Source organism: Rutilus rutilus (genome assembly GCF_951802725.1).
Source record: "Rutilus rutilus genome assembly, chromosome: 4".
Classification (NCBI taxonomy): Eukaryota; Metazoa; Chordata; class Actinopteri; order Cypriniformes; family Leuciscidae; genus Rutilus; species Rutilus rutilus.
This window is the reverse complement of record NC_140212.1, coordinates 6551997-6570825: the sequence shown is the minus strand read 5'-3', so window position 1 is coordinate 6570825 and position 18829 is coordinate 6551997. Positions and strand designations below refer to the sequence as shown.

The 18829-nt window shown below is 38.9% G+C and overlaps 3 protein-coding genes across 4 annotated transcripts in view; 1 reads left to right on the top strand and 2 right to left on the bottom strand.

Moving 5' to 3' along the window:
- The first annotated feature begins 181 nt into the window (after window positions 1-181).
- Window positions 182-5703, top strand: gnsa (glucosamine (N-acetyl)-6-sulfatase a). The gene is made up of 14 exons (XM_084406706.1): window positions 182-522; window positions 661-720; window positions 882-1088; window positions 1185-1250; window positions 2023-2121; window positions 2212-2379; window positions 2907-2989; window positions 3071-3189; window positions 3270-3373; window positions 3448-3549; window positions 3691-3801; window positions 3895-4005; window positions 4094-4254; window positions 4338-5703. Exons 1-14 carry the CDS (start codon window positions 346-348, stop codon window positions 4411-4413), a joined length of 1644 nt encoding a protein of 547 aa, XP_084262832.1. The 5' UTR covers window positions 182-345; the 3' UTR covers window positions 4414-5703.
- Window positions 5704-5746: 43 nt separating this feature from the next.
- On the bottom strand, window positions 5747-11783 carry LOC311288975 (adipocyte plasma membrane-associated protein). Its single transcript, XM_084406707.1, has 9 exons — window positions 11327-11783; window positions 9953-10042; window positions 9703-9824; window positions 9526-9624; window positions 8865-9017; window positions 7920-8032; window positions 7685-7845; window positions 7413-7611; window positions 5747-7332 (listed from the first exon to the last, which is right to left on the bottom strand). Exons 1-9 carry the CDS (start codon window positions 11461-11463, stop codon window positions 7126-7128), a joined length of 1281 nt encoding a protein of 426 aa, XP_084262833.1. The 5' UTR covers window positions 11464-11783; the 3' UTR covers window positions 5747-7125.
- A 3-nt stretch (window positions 11784-11786) lies between these two features.
- rassf3 (Ras association domain family member 3) overlaps window positions 11787-18829 on the bottom strand; it is a gene marked incomplete at its 5' end in the record, with an annotated part of 37336 nt that continues 30293 nt past the window's right edge. Inside the window, 3 exons of one of the 2 annotated variants that reach the window (XM_084406709.1) lie at window positions 11787-14418; window positions 15556-15671; window positions 18469-18724. In XM_084406709.1, the coding sequence (XP_084262835.1) occupies window positions 14269-14418; window positions 15556-15671; window positions 18469-18724 (522 nt within the window). In that variant the 3' untranslated portion in view covers window positions 11787-14268. The remainder of the gene's footprint in view (window positions 14419-15555; window positions 15672-18468; window positions 18725-18829) is intronic. The other variant, XM_084406708.1, reaches the window with a different exon arrangement.

The window sequence follows — 18829 nt, the reverse complement described above, 5'->3', positions numbered from 1 at the left end:
GAACTGTATGAATCTTACTATGGCGACGGGTATTTTTATGAATATTCATAATGAAAAGCGTCTGATTGGCTGCAAGGCAAACGTTGATAGGTGGGCGCTAGTCTGCTGGCGAATAAGCGAATCCTTCAATTCTGAAGGCTTGGCTTATGAATATAAATTAGGCTACGTGACTAGACGCCACAACGGGGTAGCCAAGCAAAGTCAGAATGTCCAATTAATATTCATGAGTCAAGACTTCGCCATAGTATGCTTCGTAATTTCGTACACTAGACCAGGAAAGCTAACTGCTCCTCTAAAGCAGCGTTTCCCATGCTCTTATCGCAAGAAAAGGTCCTCGTTTAGGCCATGGCTTTATTTGTTTTTAATTCGGCGTCAAAGATGGTTTCTCCGTTAGTAATATTACATGTTATTCTCATCTGCGTCACTTTGCATTGCAACAATCTGGCCGCGGCTAAAATGAATCCCAGACCTAACATTGTTTTAATCCTAACTGATGATCTGGATGTCTCCATCGGCGGAATGGTGAGTACATTTTCCGAGAAAAGAGTTTTATTGTTGCCATTCTCAGTGGTCGTGATTTCCTCCATGCATTTTACTTTAAATATTGTTTCTGAGTAAATGAGCTACATCATCATTATCTTGACATCTTTCAATGTACAGATCCCTTTAGTGAAGACTAAAAAGCTGATTGGTGATGCTGGAATAACCTTTACAAACACGGTGAGTAGAAACTGTGCTAGACAACAACTGTGTCCTTCCTGTTTTTCTGCATAAGAATATTTCTAAGTTTATTATCATGGATCAACCAGCATGCATGTTTGTCATTGCATCAATTTGCACAGCATCTCCTAACACTTCTTGTCATTTCTTCTCTCACCCAGATTGTTGCCAGTCCTCTTTGCTGCCCCAGCAGGGCGAGCATCCTGACGGGCAAATACCCCCATAACCATCATGTCGTGAACAACACGTTGGAGGGCAACTGCAGCAGCACAGCGTGGCAGAAGACCCAAGAGCCCGACAGCTTCCCTGCCTTTCTTCAGAAACACGGCACGTATCAGACCTTCTTTGCTGGGAAGTATCTGAATGAGGTAAAGAGATACTGGGTGCTTTCATGAGGTTGCTTTCTTTAGTTTGGGCCTGAATCAGCTGATAGTACATCATCCATGTGTGTTTCTCTGCTTCAGTATGGCAGTAAAAAAGCTGGAGGAGTGGAGCACGTTCCTCCGGGCTGGGACCACTGGTTCGCCTTGGTAAGAAAAAGACAGAAGCCGATCATGCTTTTTTTTTTTTTTTACCAGAGCTTCAGGGTTGTCGTGTACACAGCGGGCTTTGAGGGTCACAAGTAGAAGACGTTAATGATTTAGGTGAGATGACAAGCGGGAACACGTTGACAAGCCTGTCAACCTTTCCCATGAGCCCTGCAGAAGTCTAATTTTAGCTAGAAGGTTATGAAAACAGTTAGTAGCCTAAAATGTAACATGTTTGTGACGCTGCTACAAGAACTCAAGCAAATGTAGGCACAGAAATTAATCCAGTAGAGAAAAGGAATGTTCTCTGGAGCCATGCTGTTTATTCTTTTATTAGCAGCTCCCACAATTCAAAGCTCATGGTGTCGTTGAGAGCAGATTGTAGGTCTCTGTGTCAAACTGCATGGAACATAAAAGCTATATATATATACACACACACACTTTTTTCCCCTTACATATATTTATTTGATATGTATTTAGTCTTTTTCTTTAAGATACATTTATATACATATTCGTAATTCTATATATTCTTTATTTAACTTTTATATATATTTTTCTGTTAAGCTGAATTTATATATATATATATATATATATATATATATATATATATATATATATATATATATATATAATATTTGATGTTTATTTAGAATTTTGTTTGTTTGAATTTTATTTAATTACTGATTAAAAAAAATTTTTTATTTGTATTTATTTATCCTGAGACCAGATATATTTGGAGTGAAATCTTTTTGATGATTTTAACATGTTCCTACAGGAGAGAAACTCCAAGTACTACAACTACACACTGTCTGTGAACGGCAGGGCGCAGCGGCATGGACAGAACTACAGTGAGGATTACCTTACGGATGTTCTGGTAAGAGCAGATCTCACCTGCATTCGCGAGATTACATAAAACCTTATGCAACAGAAGTTAAGTGGCTTGTACATGTCTGATTCCATCCAGGCCAATATTTCCATCGACTTCCTGGAAAACAAGTCTAACCGCAGGCCTTTCTTCATGATGGTGTCCACTCCGGCCCCGCACTCACCCTGGACGGCCGCTCCTCAGTACGAGAGCAGTTTTCCCAACGTCAAAGCGCCAAGAGACCCTAACTTCAACATACATGGAAAGGTACGGGCCTGATGTGTCTTCTGGGGCTTTCGCACCAGGTAGTTACAGGTACACAGTTATAGGAACTAGCCATCAGGGCAGTCCCCCAAGAACAAAACTTTCCCCTAGGGTCATTTTCACGCCAGTAGGAACTCTGAAGTGACATAAGCGACATCATTTAAGTGCGATGGACTTAGGCGTCGGTCCATCTATTGCTGTTCTCCATGTTAGTGGGTTAAGTATATGTAAACTGTGTGTTTACACTGCTTTTTAAAAATGCCGGTGTATGGCATGTGTTCGGCCAATCAACGTCACTGGTAGTTCCTATTGTGCTGGGTTAGACCCTACTCTGAAGTAGGAGCTAATTTTGCCCCGATAAGGCGTTCCTAGAACTAAAATCCTTCCCAGTTCCTGCGGTCCGAACACTCCAAAAAGCGGGTTCTTCTGGCAATAGTTATTGGAACGTTCCTCTGGTGCGAAAGCTCCTTTAGATGTTCTGATTGGATGTTTTTTGTGCATATCTGACAGCATTTAAACCTGATTTTTAGGACAAACACTGGCTCATCAGGCAAGCAAAGACACCCATGACAAACTCTTCAGTGGAGTTCTTGGATAACGCCTATAGAAAACGGTATTCAGATTTTTTTCTCCACTTAAAATCATTTTAATACCGCACATGATGTAATGCGGTAATGTTGGTCTGTTTCACTAGGTGGCGCACTTTACTATCAGTAGACGACCTGGTGGAGAAAATGGTGAAAAAGTTGGAGGTCAGAGGAGAGCTTAGCAACACCTACATCATTTTCACCTCCGACAATGGTTACCACACAGGTACATGATGAGTTTAACAGTTAATGTTCTTTTACTCTACCTGTCTTTTATTTTTTCATGTGTCCGTTTCTTCCTCTCAGGCCAGTTTTCTCTTCCGATGGATAAGAGGCAGCTCTATGAATTTGATATCAGAGTTCCTCTGCTGGTGCGAGGGCCTAATATCAAACCCAATCAGACAAGCCAGGTAATATAAACAAGCTTTTTTTAATATATTAATATGCTTTATGTGTGTCATTAATAACGTATCTGTTTTAACAGTTACTCATAGCAAATGTGGATTTGGGTCCAACGATTCTGGACATAGCAGGATATAACGTCAACGAAACTAAGATGGATGGGATGTCATTTCTACCTATCATGGTAAATCCTGTTTGAACTTAGCAACTTTGAACTAATTAATAAATGCATTTAAGTATTGGCATTTTTGGGGGTTTATTTCTTGCTACACGTACAGTATAATTAATTAAAATTCTAAATAAGTTTGCATTTGATTTGTTTCAGATCGGTAAAGGGAACAGTAGCACATGGAGATCTGATGTACTGGTGGAATATGAGGGAGAAGGAAGCAACATCTCAGACCCAGCCTGCCCCCTGCTGGGCCCCGGGGTCTCGGTGAGGGTCTGCGTGCTACAAATAAACAGTCATTACGGTAATCCCAAAAAATGAGTGCTACAACACAGCTGTTTCTTTTCTTTTTTTCTGCAGGAGTGTTTCCCCGACTGTGTTTGTGAAGACTCGTACAACAACACATACGCCTGTGTTCGCACAGTATCGCAGGCCGCCAACTTACAGTACTGTGAATTTGATGACAACGAGGTAAAAAAGAAATCAAAAATCGATTTGCTCCAACTCCTATTTTATATATTATACTGTAATAGTAATAGCTCACTGTGTTTGCTTGCAGGTGTTTGTGGAGGTGTATAACCTGACAGCAGACCCCTTTCAGTTGAGTAACATCGCCAAAAGCATTGATCAGGAAGTCCTGGAGAAGATGAACCACCGTCTAATGATGCTGCAGTCCTGCTCGGGACAGTCCTGCAGAACGCCTGGCGTCTACGACTCAAAGTCAGTACTTCCTGATCGTTTTAACGTTCAGCATTCAATTAAAATAATTCAAACTTACATTTAACCTGTCACTGTTCCACCAGGTTTAGGTTTGATCCTCGGTTAATGTTCAGCAGCCTCGTCCCTCACAGGAACAAACTACGACAGACGCTGAAGTAGAGCGTGGAGAGGATCAAAGGAAGAAGACCAGTGAAGGGAAAGAATAAAGGGCACTGAAAAACAAGCCCTGTTGTTGCCTTTATATCCTGACGTTCTCCCAAAGATGCCCAGTCTCTCCTCCTCAGATGAGGTCATCAGGGGGGCGCCAGGATACCAAACAAACTAGACACTTTCAGACAGGACGGCCCATCTCATTCACATCAGATCCTGACAAACTACCAGCTGACACACATCTGTGAGAGCATTCACATCATATTCCTGTTTGTTCTGAATTAATCTTGCTGCTTTGACTTTAACAATAGCACTGAACATTTCAAATACTGTCTTTTCTTTTTATTCATGTTTTGTAGATTTAGTTTTACTTTTGCTTTAAACACATGCACAGTTTTGAACTTGAGCTCGAATTTTGAGATTGTTTGTTTGCCAGACGTGTCTGAAACATTTCACTCCACATATTTGTTTAAAACGAAAGAAAAAAAGGCCTTCATTTCTGGTCAACCGCAAGGATAGAAAGTGGATTTCTTATTCTGGTTTAAAGAAATCAATTGAGAACAACCACAATAGAAATATATACAACTGTATGCTTGTCAGTCTTTTATGATAAACACTTTCAGGCCCAAAGTACCATATAAACTGAACTACTATTTTTCTTTTTATGCACAATTTTGCTATTAAAATATCACCTTTTCAGTTCCTGTCACTTGCATATGGCAGCAAAAAATCTGTGTTTAGACATATATTTTACTTGAGTAATACCGCAACTAAATGATTTACTAACTAAGTGCAAATATTGTATTTAGCATTTCATTGTTGTAGTTAAACTGTTCTTTTTCTTATCATATCTTGCGTTTTGTGTCAGTTGTGAATGAGCCAAAGGTGTGGATCACAGCAGGTCATTGAATATCATCTGACATTGTTTAGCCTCAGTTTAGTACAAGACAATTTTTTTTTCTTTGAGGGAAATCCTGTGCATCCCAAACTTGAAGCATTAAGGGACCGTTTTACTTTCAGACTACTACGCAACCTTCAACAATCTTCTGCTGGAATTGGCAATATCTCAAATCACCCAAAATGATCTGAGAAGCGGTGGACATGCATAAGAAGTGCGTTTGAAAAGATCTTTCTCACAATACTTCAATATATCCGTTTAGTGAAGCACTTTCCAGTCTGTGATCAACATGTCTGACATGTTTTGCACATAAATCTTTCATTATATTTGTTAGTAGCATTGCTATGGTTGGTGTGGACTTTTGTCTTGTGTGTTTGATTGATAAAAGCATTCTGAAAATATTTTTGTTCCTGTCGTTTTTTTAAAATGTATTTTAAAATATTTCAAAAGAATAAACAGGACATTTTATTTGGCTCACAATGACATGATTATTAAATAATATAATAGCAACAGTTAAAAATCAATATATGTACAGTATATTAGTGCGATACATACATGATACATTTTTAAATGTAAAAAAAAAAAAAAAAATTGGGTTGTTGCTTGAAAGTTCACTACCCTGAACTTTCATGTTATTTCTATGTTTTGCATTACCGTTGCATAAGAAAACCATGTGTTCATTTTTAAATGGGATTAGCTATGCTTATATTTCTATGACCAATGCATTCTGCAGTGCAGAAAATCATAAAAAACAAAACAGAATGTGATGCTTCCCCTTGACTACCAATACAGTTAAAAGGTGTGTGTTAGACAAACTATAATGGCTTAACTATACTTAAAGAGGCCATTTTTTTGTCATTTTACAAAAAAAGTCAACTAGATTAGGTTTTCATGCTTGAATGTTTTCTTATATTGCTGCAGCACCTCTCTTCCCAGTCTGTCGGTTTAGTTACTTGTCTCTATTAAGCTCCTCCTTCCAAAAGCAAAAATGTGCTCTGATTGGTTGGCTGGAGCAGTGTGTTGTGATTGGTCAAGCGCTGAGCGTGTTTGGGAAATGTCACGCCCCTTACTATAAACACACTACTTAACTAACTCAACCAAGCCTCGCCCCTTTATTCTGAGTATGCCTTGAGAATTATTTAAATGTTGTGACGTGTTCGTTCCCAAGATTAATGGAGGCGTTTCAGGGAGTTCAGAAACAGTGCGCTCTGGTATAGAGAATAACTCCCTTTGGAGTGACTTTGTGCTTTGTAACTTTGAAGACCTTTTTCATACTCAAACAGCAACATTACACACTTAAGAATGTTGTTAAAAGAATTGTAAATAATAGCATAATAGGTCTAGCATGGCTCCGCCCTCCTACGTACTTCCGCTCAATTAAAAATTTTCTTTAGTACTCCGTCTGGGTTTGCGGTATATTCGTAGGTTTTCTCCGGCCAAATTTTTGCCGGTCCAATCAGCGAACAGAGGGAGTGGCTGAAAGTCGTGCGCTAGTTTCAGTTGTCGGGTTACGTCACGACCAAACGTTAGCGGTTGGTTACGGCAGATCCAGAGTGGCTTTTGAGCAGATCCTCAACTGAGTACCCGCCTTCAAGGAAGTTAACGTGGCCAGACTCTCTGTACAAATGAAATGTACGAGAGTCTGGTAGGACCAGGCTATAATAGGTCCTCTTTAAATAACAGAATTCACAGTTACGACGATATGTAGTTTTTTCACAAGACTTTAGTGCATTGTTAAAATGCAAATTTTACATTATCTATGAAAGGTTATCGAAAGTCCTACTTTCCCCATGTTTATGTCCACTTGTAAGAGAGCCAGACGGTCAGCTCCACTCCTCCAGCACAGGAAGAAACGGCAAGTCAGTGCTGCCCAGATAGTAGTGCGCCCCCTGCTGGAAGACATCGCTGACGGCCCACGTCAGGCTGCCCGTGGGGTCGTGTAGGCTGTCAATCACCTCTCCATCAGGCCCCAGCTCCAAAATCAGCCCGTACTTGGGCAACAGAACGTTGTACCAGCTGAGAGGAATGAGCTGCAAGAGGGTTCACCATTGAGATTTCACTTTTGTCACTGCTGAACTGACTGAACTCCACATATTTAAGACTTACCCACCTTTACTATGAAGCGCTTAAGTGCAGGGTACGGACCAATCAGATCCAAGAATGGTGGGAAAAGTCGGCCGTGGAATCTAACGGTGGTTATGCCCACCAAAAATGTGCCACGGTCACTGAGGCGGATGTTATCAGGATAACCAATCATGTTGTTCAGGACGGTCTCCTTAGTGCCCGCTTTAGGTCCTTTCAACCAGAACCTGAGAAACAGGAAGGAAGATTTCCTCACGATCCTTTAACATTCGGATATATGAAAAAATTAAAAGCTCTTACTTAATAATGTGTCCGATACTAGTCTCGGCCAGAAGCAGGAAGTCCTCATCAGGTGAGAGGGCAAAGCCATTAGGCATGTAGAGAGAATCCAACACTGTCCGAACGTCACCGGTCACGGGGTCATACGAGAGAAGGCGACCCAGTTGGTTCGTCTCCAAAACCTGCAGAGAGAACCAGCCTTTAGTGCAGGTAATATGACCAATGTTCACGCCCTGTTCTTCTGTCGCTCACTCACCTCATAACGGACATGACGTCTTCCCCATTTACTGCTGGAGTCCGTGAAAAACACGGTTCCATTTTTAGAAATCTCCAGACCGTTTAGAAAGCCAAAGGGAATCCCATCAGCTCCTTATAAGAAGAATGTGAAGGGGTTGTTTAAATATGATGCTCTTTCAAATTGCAGGATTGGAATCATAGTAAATATGTTTTTATAAAGTCTTGAACTTTACGCAAAGCAGCAAGTATAAAGTTCATTGAGATAAACACTGAGATATGTGCAAGTACAGTAGTGGCCAATAGTGATTTTCACGCTTTATCCAAATATTATGAAAAATGTGTTAAAGATTTTGTAAGCATATTGCGATATTGAGGACTAAATCAATATACTATCTACTATGTTGCATATAGTCAATTGTTTTATTTGTGATAACGCAATGAAACATGACAAATTGTGCTGACATATTATTTGGCCAGGCTGTCATACAAAGAAATGATGAAAACATGCAAAAACAAGAGAAAACCAACGAAATATTAATAACTGAGTATGTTGTCAATGTATGCTGTTTTTTTGTTGTTGTTTTTTGCATGTAGTTTGGCTTTTCTTTTTTTTCTTTTTTCAGATAAATACCTTAACCAAGTCTAGTCTTTTGTTCCTCCCTCATATTTAAAAAATCATATTCTCATATTTTGGTGGTTTAATCATACTCTTAGGGTCATTAAAAACAAATTTCCCCTCCAGACACCACTTTTGGCCACAACTGTATAATATTAGTATATGAAAGTTTTTGCCGGCCTTTAGGAGTTTACAACTCAACAAAGGAAAAAAAGCAAAAATTCAATTGAGAAGAAAATATATAGTAAATTGAGGTAAAAATTAACAGTAGATTTAGACACTGGCCAAAGCAACCGAAAAGCTTTTTGAGACATTTGAAAGCGCACACTAAGTCAAATGTTTACAGACCCTCTTTGCTGGAATGTAGCAATGTCTTCTCTCCAGTCCAAGGGTCAACTTTGAAAAGACCCTGGTAAGAGTCAGCCACGATAAGCTGGCCGTCACGGTCCAATTGCAGACCATGTGGACGGCCGCACACCGGCTCATAGTCCATACATGTGCCTATGTGAAGAACAAAATGGCAATTATGCAAATATAGCATGATATCTTACCATCTCTGTAGCAGGAAAACAATGGTATCTACTAACCGACAGGCGCATTTTGCATTCTGCTAAATGACACACTAGAGAATACATTTGCCCACCTGAATTTTTAAAAAGCTCTGGCTTGGTTAAATATAGTAAGATTAAAGGGAGGCATCAAATGCTCTAATGAAGACATCTGCATTCAAGACTCTTTTGAACAGCCGAGCCTTTGATACAACAAGTCTTTGTGAATCACTTCAGCATGTCTAATGTGTGATGGCAGCAGGACACAGGGACTGTCGGGTTTTTCCGCACGTGTCAAGCCACTGAACGCCTCCATAACAGCCGATACATATTCATCCAGCCACAGAGGGCCTTGTGAAGTGCATAATGATTTACACTATATGCAGCTAAACAGCTGCATGGATTCAGGTACAGTTGCTTCAGCATTTTCTAGTCTTCTGCTGGTGCAATGGTGGATTTACCACATTCAGGGATGTTCTGGCCCATCTGAGTGATGAAAGTGAGGGATTCCTTGTTGATTCTCCACAGCTTCCCATCAACAGTCCCTGTGTAGATGTTTCCTTGAGAGATACAATGAAGAGATCAAACCTGACTGTATTTCTCAACAACAAACAGACCAAAATACAAGACTAGCTCACCGTCCTGGTCTGCCGTGAAGGACTCCGGGCCTTTGAGTTGACCAGAAAACAGCCGTCGACCTCTCTGTAGACGTGTGTTCACTGCCAGAGGGCCGTCCAGAGCAGGCGGGGGTCCCTCAAATCTGGAAAACGTTCATCAGCGGGAAAACACACATCACTACTACAAGACTGAAATCTCTTTGGAGATCAATTTATGCTGAATTCACTGCAAAGTAAAGAGATTTACAATGAAAAGGCAAGTGAGACTCACATGTACGGCTCAGGATCAATAGGGGAGGGAATGAGATACAAACCAACTGCAACTGCCAACAATACAACCCTTACAGGACTCTGCCCTAGCCTGCATAAATAAATACATGAATTTAATGGCAAAGACATCTCACAGACAGATGTATGTCATTATGTAAATTAAAGAGAACATTCTGGGCTTTTCTGTAATACCACATTTTTGGGGTTGTGGTCTATATTATTATATGATATTATATATCACATCATAATGTTAAAAAATAAAAAGTATATAAGAAATTTAAATGACATAATTTATCAAATAAAATAATATCAAAAATAGTATTTTTTCATAATAATATTATTCAAATTAAATGTAATATTTGTATTAATATTACATTGATATAATAATATATTTAATTATATAATATTATATTCAAATAAATGTTAAAATTATCATAAAAGATACATGACATCACATTATAATGTTAAAAATAAAAAATTTAATTACATAATTTATAAAATAAAATTTACATTTAGTCATTTAGCAGACGCTTTTTTATAAAAGCGATTTACAAATTAGGACCAAATTAAGCGAGTCATCGTGAAGAGGCAAAAAAAATAAAATAAAAAAAAACGCAAAAAGTGCTCAAAATACAAAGTGCAGGCATTGCTCAGAGTAGCATAAGACAGATAAGGGAGGATTTAGGGAAAAGGAAAGAATAAAAAAATAATAATTATGAGATTAAGTGCTCACGGAAGAGATGAATTCATCTTTTCAACGGCTTTTTAATTAATTTGAATATAAAATATTTGAATTGAAATGTATTTGAATTTGAATGTAAAATAACAATCATAATAATATTAATCAAATTAAATGTAATATTGATTTATTATATAATTATATATTATATTATATTATATTCAACTAAATTATGATCATGATAATAAAATAACTAATGCTGGCGTTCAGGATGCTACAAGCCATCAAAATATAATAGAAATAGATTTTGTGAACATGTGCAAAGTAAATATATATTTTAAAAGATTTAGAGGCAGCACACAGACTCGCGCGTGTTATCTTTCATTATTGAGTAATAGGGACATCTCATAATCAGAGGTTGTTAAATAATGTTTCATTAACACGAAAGATGCGAAAGAACAAAAGAAAGGCGATTTTCTTCCTAAATGACAGAAATAATCCGCATTATTCACTACAGCTCAGCGCTTTCACCCGTGGAGAGTTAAGAGTGTGTAAGTTAGTAGCCTACACTACAAGTGCGTCCAGAAGTGAACAACAGCGAAAAGTCGTCGTTTATTTATCACCCAAAGTGAGCGTTTGTACGTTCCTTCGTGATTAATAGGATTTTCTGGATTTAAAAAAATTGTGTAAACTTACATGGTTATGTCGTGGAGCCTTTTTGATAGTTGTGTAAGTTCAGCGTGTGCTCCAGGACGCCATGAAAGAAGTGTTCGGTGAGACAGCGATGAGTTCAGCGATGAGGACATTAACACGGGTTCATACAGAGGGCACATCGTTCACGTGTGGGGCTGCCTTGAGCACGTCTCGGCCTCAATCACATCTTTACAGTTTAACGTGATGTTGAAAGCTAGTAAAAGGGCTAATAACTGTTGGTGTGACCCTGTGCACAGTGTACTTCGGGGTAGGCTACTTTGAAGTGGGGAAAAACGTGTTTAATGACAAATGTGTTGGAGATTATTAGAAATACCAGCTTTTTGAGATTATGCCAAAAGTGAGATCAAGTCTAAATCCAAGAGGAGCCAGTTTCTTCTCACACACACACACACACACACACACACACACACACACACATAAACAGATGACTGGCTGCAGTGAATTGAGAAACATTTAATCTTTATTTAAAGAAACCATGTCTTCAACAAGAAAGGCCACGATTGGTAACAATACAAACCCTCAAAGAACCTCCGTCATTGTCAAAAATGCATGACATGTGGACTCATTTGGATTCTAAAAATGCATATTCAGTGAAGCTTTTCTAAACCTCTCAAGGACAATATTCATGCCGCTTCTGCCAACAGAGTCCTCGCTTCATCTTCGATATATGAAACTTACATCATTCATTAACGTCCACAAAACCACGTAACTTAAAACTGTGGAACAAAATGAGAATTTTTGGCAAATACAGAGTATGGGATTCGTGAGCAAACTATGTTGTTAAACAGATAGATCAACAGCACTGGCCTGTGATGTCCTAAAACAGCCATAAAATATGCATGAATTAATATAACACATGCACGTATACTTAAAAGTATTGAAGCAGTTCACTCGTATCCACACCACTTTACTACACATGAATACAGTTTAACATTCATTCACAGTCTTACTCTACAAACAAAAGCTTGTTTATGAAAAAAAAAAAAAAAAAAAAAAAAAAATCAAGTACTGAAACAGCTTTATTAAAAAAACATAACTGAGCTTCCACTAGATGCAATGCCGTTTAAAAACAGTGGAAGACAATAGGCATCTGATGAAGACTAATAAAACAAAATAACTCCCTGAATTAAAACAAAGTGCCCAAAAAGCATTTATAAAATTACTGGTCTTATTCCCCTGACACATCCTCTTCGATTGTATATATTGAGACTCTTGTGATGTCATTTCCACACAAAATTACTCTAATTTATATTTACCCCAGTGTTTACAATTAAAGTTGCCATGGTAAAACCATTGGACAAGATAGATACTGTAATTTAACCTCAGTTTATTGAGGTGTTCAAACTGATTGCGCCAGGCAACTTGTTTCAAACTTAAATTAAACTATGCATTTTAATAATATCTTTGGTTAGAGGTTATAAAACCAATAATAATAATAAAGAGAAAAAAAAAGCACACAATCTGTGTCTAAGACAATTGAATTAACTGACACATAAGACTGCAGGGATGTAGTTACAGCAGTTGGTCACAAGGTGTCGCTACCTCGCTATGCATGTGTCACAATATAATGTTGCAGTACCCTTCAGGAGACCGTCATGCAGCACTAGCATACAGAAATTCAAATATAAATGTGTATACATATTAAACCACCTACTGATACACAAGTATCATTTAAAATCATCGCCATTAGTGTTGACCTTGAGAGCTGTTGTGACAAAGTAGCACTGACCGTTAATGTGTCTGCGTTTATTTTACTGTACCTCACAACGGTTTACATTTCAGCTACATCACCATGCCATGAAGAAATGCATGTAAAATAACCTTTTGGCAGAACTTTGTATCGTCCTGCTACAGCAAATCGGATCAGTGTGATTATACATTATGTTCGTGAATCACAGAAAGGAAGGAAGATCACACTTCTAAATCTACCATTTTCAGGCTGTAGCATCAAAACAAACAACTTCATTACTTATATATATTCAGCCATTTGTCCCAAAGATTTCCTCTTGAACTCATTTTCCAGGGTTGATGAGATCACTGAACAACGAATGCCAGGGGTCATCACGACCCATCGTTCACTGAGAAAGAGCGTTTGACCCTGAACAACATCAGCCTGCTCTGCGTGACACTTCCCACATACTTTCAAACATCCTCTAAGCTCCTCTTTTCCAACTTCCTGAAATCCGTTCGGTTCCAATTCCAGCACATCACCTAAGAATCTTTACGCATACTTTTTCTGACTTAAAATAAACGCAAGTTTGGTTTTTAATTTGCATTTATGCCATCCATCCAGCAAGTAATGACTATGAAATGCTACATTGCTTTAGTCCTCATCCCCAGCCCCTACATCATCACATTCAAACTCCTCCATCACAAACATACTCTTCCTGTCTTTGTCACGTGCTACGTTTGTCCTCACTTGGTCAACAGCACATCAAATGCCAACACTATCTTTGGTAGGGCACATTATGAGTCAATTGGTATTTAATATAAAACAAAAATAATCCCCAATCCCGTCAGTTTCTGGTCAATAATATATTTGAAATAAAATAAGACTCTTTCAGTAAAATAAACAAAAGAATAAAACTTCACCCACATAAATTAAAACAACAAACAGAAATATTTACAAACCACAGCATCCAATAATTAAATAAAAAACAATTTTCACGTTTGCATCATTCACAACTTCACGAGGTAAAAGAACAGAAAACATGAGAAATAACTGCGACGGCTGAAACTGTGAAAGATCACAAGAGGGCGGAAGGGTGAATATGGCACCTGAGGTGCATTGTGGGAGGTCAGTGCTCTCCTCTGAGTTTCTGAGACGGGGTGTCCACTTGGCACAGTGACACCTGATAGTGTTCATTACAGACAGTGACCACTAGAGGCAGCAGTGCTGCAGTTCTTCTCTCAGCAGGTTCGCTTTAGCCTGGGCCGCCCGCTGCTCTCATGGCCTCGTCCAGTTTCTCTCTGTAGGTGTTGTAGCGTCTGGTTATCGAACAGATCTGGTCCTGTTCCTCTTTTTCCAAGATGCGGAGGAAGTTATGCAGTTCGGGGATGGAAAAGGCGTCCCACTGATGAACGAGAGGAAGATGGGTGTCATAATTCCATCATTTTATTCATTTATTTATAAAAAGAATTCAATGCCATGTCAGCGTCAAGGCTATCTTCATGGCAAGAACAAAGTGAAAAAGTCAAACAATTAACAAAAAACTATACACACTACCGTTTAAAAATGTGGGGTCGGTGAATGTTTTTGAAAGAAGCTCACCAAGGCTGCAATTATTTGATCAAAAATACATCACAAAACAGTGAAATATTATTACAATTTAAAATAGCTGTTTTCTTTTGTAATTATAATTTAAAAAAAAAAAATTATGCAATTTATTCCTGTTATGCAAAGCTGAATTTTCAGCATCCTTCAGAAATCATTGTTGAAAACATGACTTTTTTTGAAAATGGTTGTACTGCTTAATATTTTTAGGGAAACTGTGATAAATTTTATTTTAAGATTCTTTGATAAATACAAAAAGTTCAGAAGAACAGCATTTATTTGAAATAGAACTTTACTATCACTTTTGATTAATTTAATGCTTTGTTGCTGAACTTCAAAAAAAAAAAAAAAAAAAAAAATCTGACCCCAAACTTTCAAATGATAGTCATTTAAGATGGATACAAGACAAAAATTCTTAAATACTCTGGGTTCGGGCCAATTTCCGAGCTCGGAGCCCTTCCCCGGACAGCACGCATAAACCTTTATCTAATTATATGTAAGTGTGAACTCGTGAAATAACCAATGTGAATCTTTGAATGCCGAAAATGGCTTTCATTCATTTCAGATTCACTGTAAGATAGAAACTAGGGATGCACTCAAACCGATCCGTGTCTGATACCTACATTCAGAATATCTGTCGATACCAATCCGATGCCAGTGCTGTTTTTTTTCTTGGATCATTGTAGAATATCTATACTACTGTGTGTGTGTGTGTGTGTGTGTGTAACTGATGATCAATCTTTTATGTGTTAAACACAACCCACTAAATACCAGAAATGTTACTAGACCTATTTTAGGGAGGCCTAAAAGATTCATCAGTCCCCCCAAATAAATCAACATTATCAGTCAACATTTTCTCAGATTGTTTGTTTTTTTGTCAGCCATTCCACTGCATCTTAAAACTTCTTACTGGGCGTAAAACATATAGAAACCTTACCAAGACTTCACCGGTTTGCTGCTCCTTCAGGACGAAGCTGAGCGTGTCAGTGCTGGGTCCCGCCACCAGACGCAGGAACAGAGGGTGTTCTTCCTCTGCCAGCTTACAGGTGTACACTGCACACACACAGGCACAGAACGCACACTATTACCATCACGGACACTTCATTCACATAACCAGACATTCACTGTAAAAATCAGGCAAGAATTAGGGATGCATGAGGAAGGCTGATATTTGTTCACCCTTTTTTCAGTGCCAGAGCTGTAACCTCAATGCATTCCGGGTCCATTTTGACCCAGAAGAGATCAATAACAATTCAATTTTCAAACCTATGAAAATACACAATTTTTTTCCCTGATATAACAAGGAACTTGATGAAATATTCTGAATACAATCTGACTAGTGATGCAGTCTGGAATTAAATTCTGAAATGAATTGTGGCCAGAGGAGAACCGGTCCCTCGACTGAACCTGGTTTGTCAACTTTTGGCTTGCTTAGTCGGGGGTCACTTACTATTCGGCATTACGTGAAAACTGAACTGGATGATGACGTCGCCGTTTTCTCTAGAGCTGCTTTATAGATTCATTGAACTCATTTCCTATTTGATGAACTTAACACAGTTACTGAACCAAAATTAACCAACACTTTTCTTTCTAGAGCTGCTTTACAGCCGAATTCTGTTTGCATCACTGAATCAATATTTTCCTGTTTATCACTGTGCTGAACTGCTTTAAAACAATCTGTATTGTATAAAGTGCTTTATAAATAAAGGTGTCGACTTAATTTAAAGAGGATGAATTTAGAAAGAAAACTTCTCGGACAGGGTTTCAGCACTTACAGTAATTGAGATCCACTCTGAAAAGTTGCTTAAGTCAATTAAAGCACTTGCAATTGTATTATAATAATGGCCTGGCTGCCACACCACAAAGAGGAAGACAAACGCCAAACTACACCGCTGCTGAATGTTGATCTCACGCCAAATTTCACAGCAAAAACAAACTTTGAGCACGAAAAAAGGAAGAGCACCACCTCATATCAGGAACAAAAGTTAATTCTCTAGAACTGCTGCGTTTACTTAAGCATTATGTGAGATTTTCCTCCACCCAGAGTGTGGAAGAGGGCGCAGACCTGCATTTCTTCATTCTTGAGGAATCCTCTCATCTCACTTCCTGTTTAAAGGGGGCTTCCTTTTGCCTCCGGCAGGGGTTAATCAGAACATGCAGGGCTGTTATTATGTCTACACTAATGCGGTTGATTCATGCTCCTTTATAGGCCGTACCGCTGTGATATCACACATGAGGGTCTGTCTGTTTCTATAATGATCTCTGAGATGGGAGTTTATCAGCATCTAAACTTTAGCATTTCTTAAAGTCGTCTAGTCTAGACGGGGTGTTTAAGAGCTCGACGGTCTCGTTACACGCATTAAAAACAGCTGTCAAACTCAAAGTCTTGCATATACGTCTCCTAGCATGTGCCGAGATCTCTCACGGTGGCGAGACCTCATGAAAATGCTCCGTCTCAGACGGTGGAGGGAAAAAAAACATCACTGTTCCAGACAGCCTTCTCAGCAAAATCCCCCCATTGGCAGCAGCACCTATTGGCTCCTACACACACACTCCTACAAAATAACTGAAGATGAGCGTAATATCTCCCTACAGTACGATGACGCTCGGTTCATCAATTCACTGCGACTGAACTGACTGTACCACAGCGAACCAAAATTATTTGCGTATTTGGATCAGTAACAAAATGTAGTATATTAAAATAAGTACATAAGATGGTTGCCTAGAGAATATTAGGTTCAAAAAAATGTGAAAACCTGAAAAGAATTGTGTATATATTCAAAATAATTATAAAAAGACAACTTAAATATATGAAATAAGAGGTGAAAATAAATTAGTTTAAAAAAAAAAAATAGTATATGGATCACCTAAAGGTTGAGTTTTTTTCAAATAAGAATTATATAGATATATTACGTGACAGTTGGATTTATACAGAATAATTTTGTAAGTACAAATTTGTAATATTTAATTTTTTGACATGATAAACAGTGATTTTTAAGTCATTTTGTTTTAAATGTGCAGTCTGAATTCAATGAGTTAAGATAAAAAGCTTGGATAAAGGAAAATAATACTAAGATAACTTTAACTTGTACTTTTCTCAACAAATATTCACAGCAGTGTAGTCTGATTCATGAATGAATAACTCTTATGACCCGATTCTTGTAATTATTCTTTTCCGTCAAATAAACCGGAGCGCATTCCAGCCCGACGCACAGACTATGAAAGCAGGTACTTAAAATCACTGAGCCATATGTGTGTCTGGCTTCCTATTGTGTGTGTGACGTCAACGAGGGGCTCAGACAGTGGCTGGGGTCTGTCAGAGGAAGGAGATGGATTGGAAACACTTTGACATTACGGGAAGAAAACCAATGCTCAGGAATTAACCAATTGATGTCGCTCTGCAAGCCTGTGACTGATCCAGCACTGAAAAAAACTAACTAATAGTCACTAGTAAACTAGTGAAGTTGACCATCCTGACCCCTCCCAGCTCAGAATATCCCTGTATGGCGATGAAATGTGGGGAACGAGGCTGATTAGTATCTGCATTCAACAGGTTGGCACAGACAACAGCTGGTGTGTACGTGTGTTTACTACGCTGGCATGGTGTATTCTTGGCACACGCATGCACATGCTTACAGGCAACAGGACTGTCCTGTATCTGTGTGTGCCAGAACTAGTCAAGAACGTTCATGAATACACACACATTTCTGAGATTGTCTTATTTCAGGAATGCATTTGGTCCTGCCAAAACACATACACAAGGCGTCCTGAGTCATTACCACGCTAGTGCTAGTCTACCGTATGCACAAATACGCTGATGCATTTTCCACATTCATGTTCCGCGTCTCACCTTGGTCTTCTCTGCTGAAGCGTTTGAACAAGGCGAACTTGGCGGGGTTGTCGGCCACGGTGAACTTTTTCAGCATGGCTTCGATCACCTGTCGCACTGTGTTGGTGCTGCTGATGTGCAGGGTGTTTATGGAGCCACGTGGAAGGTAAAACGCCTCTTGGCCTTTGACCCCTCCTGCCCCACCTCCTTTCACCGTGATGGGCCTCCGCAGGTCCATCTGCACCTTGATGAAGCCCGTGTACATGCCGCTAGAATTCTAGAGGAAAGACACAGAAAAACATTCAGTTTTATGACTAAAAGAGCCTATTCTGATCAATGAGCGCCAGTTAGAGGGTTAGCTAACAACTAACTTTTCTCAAAT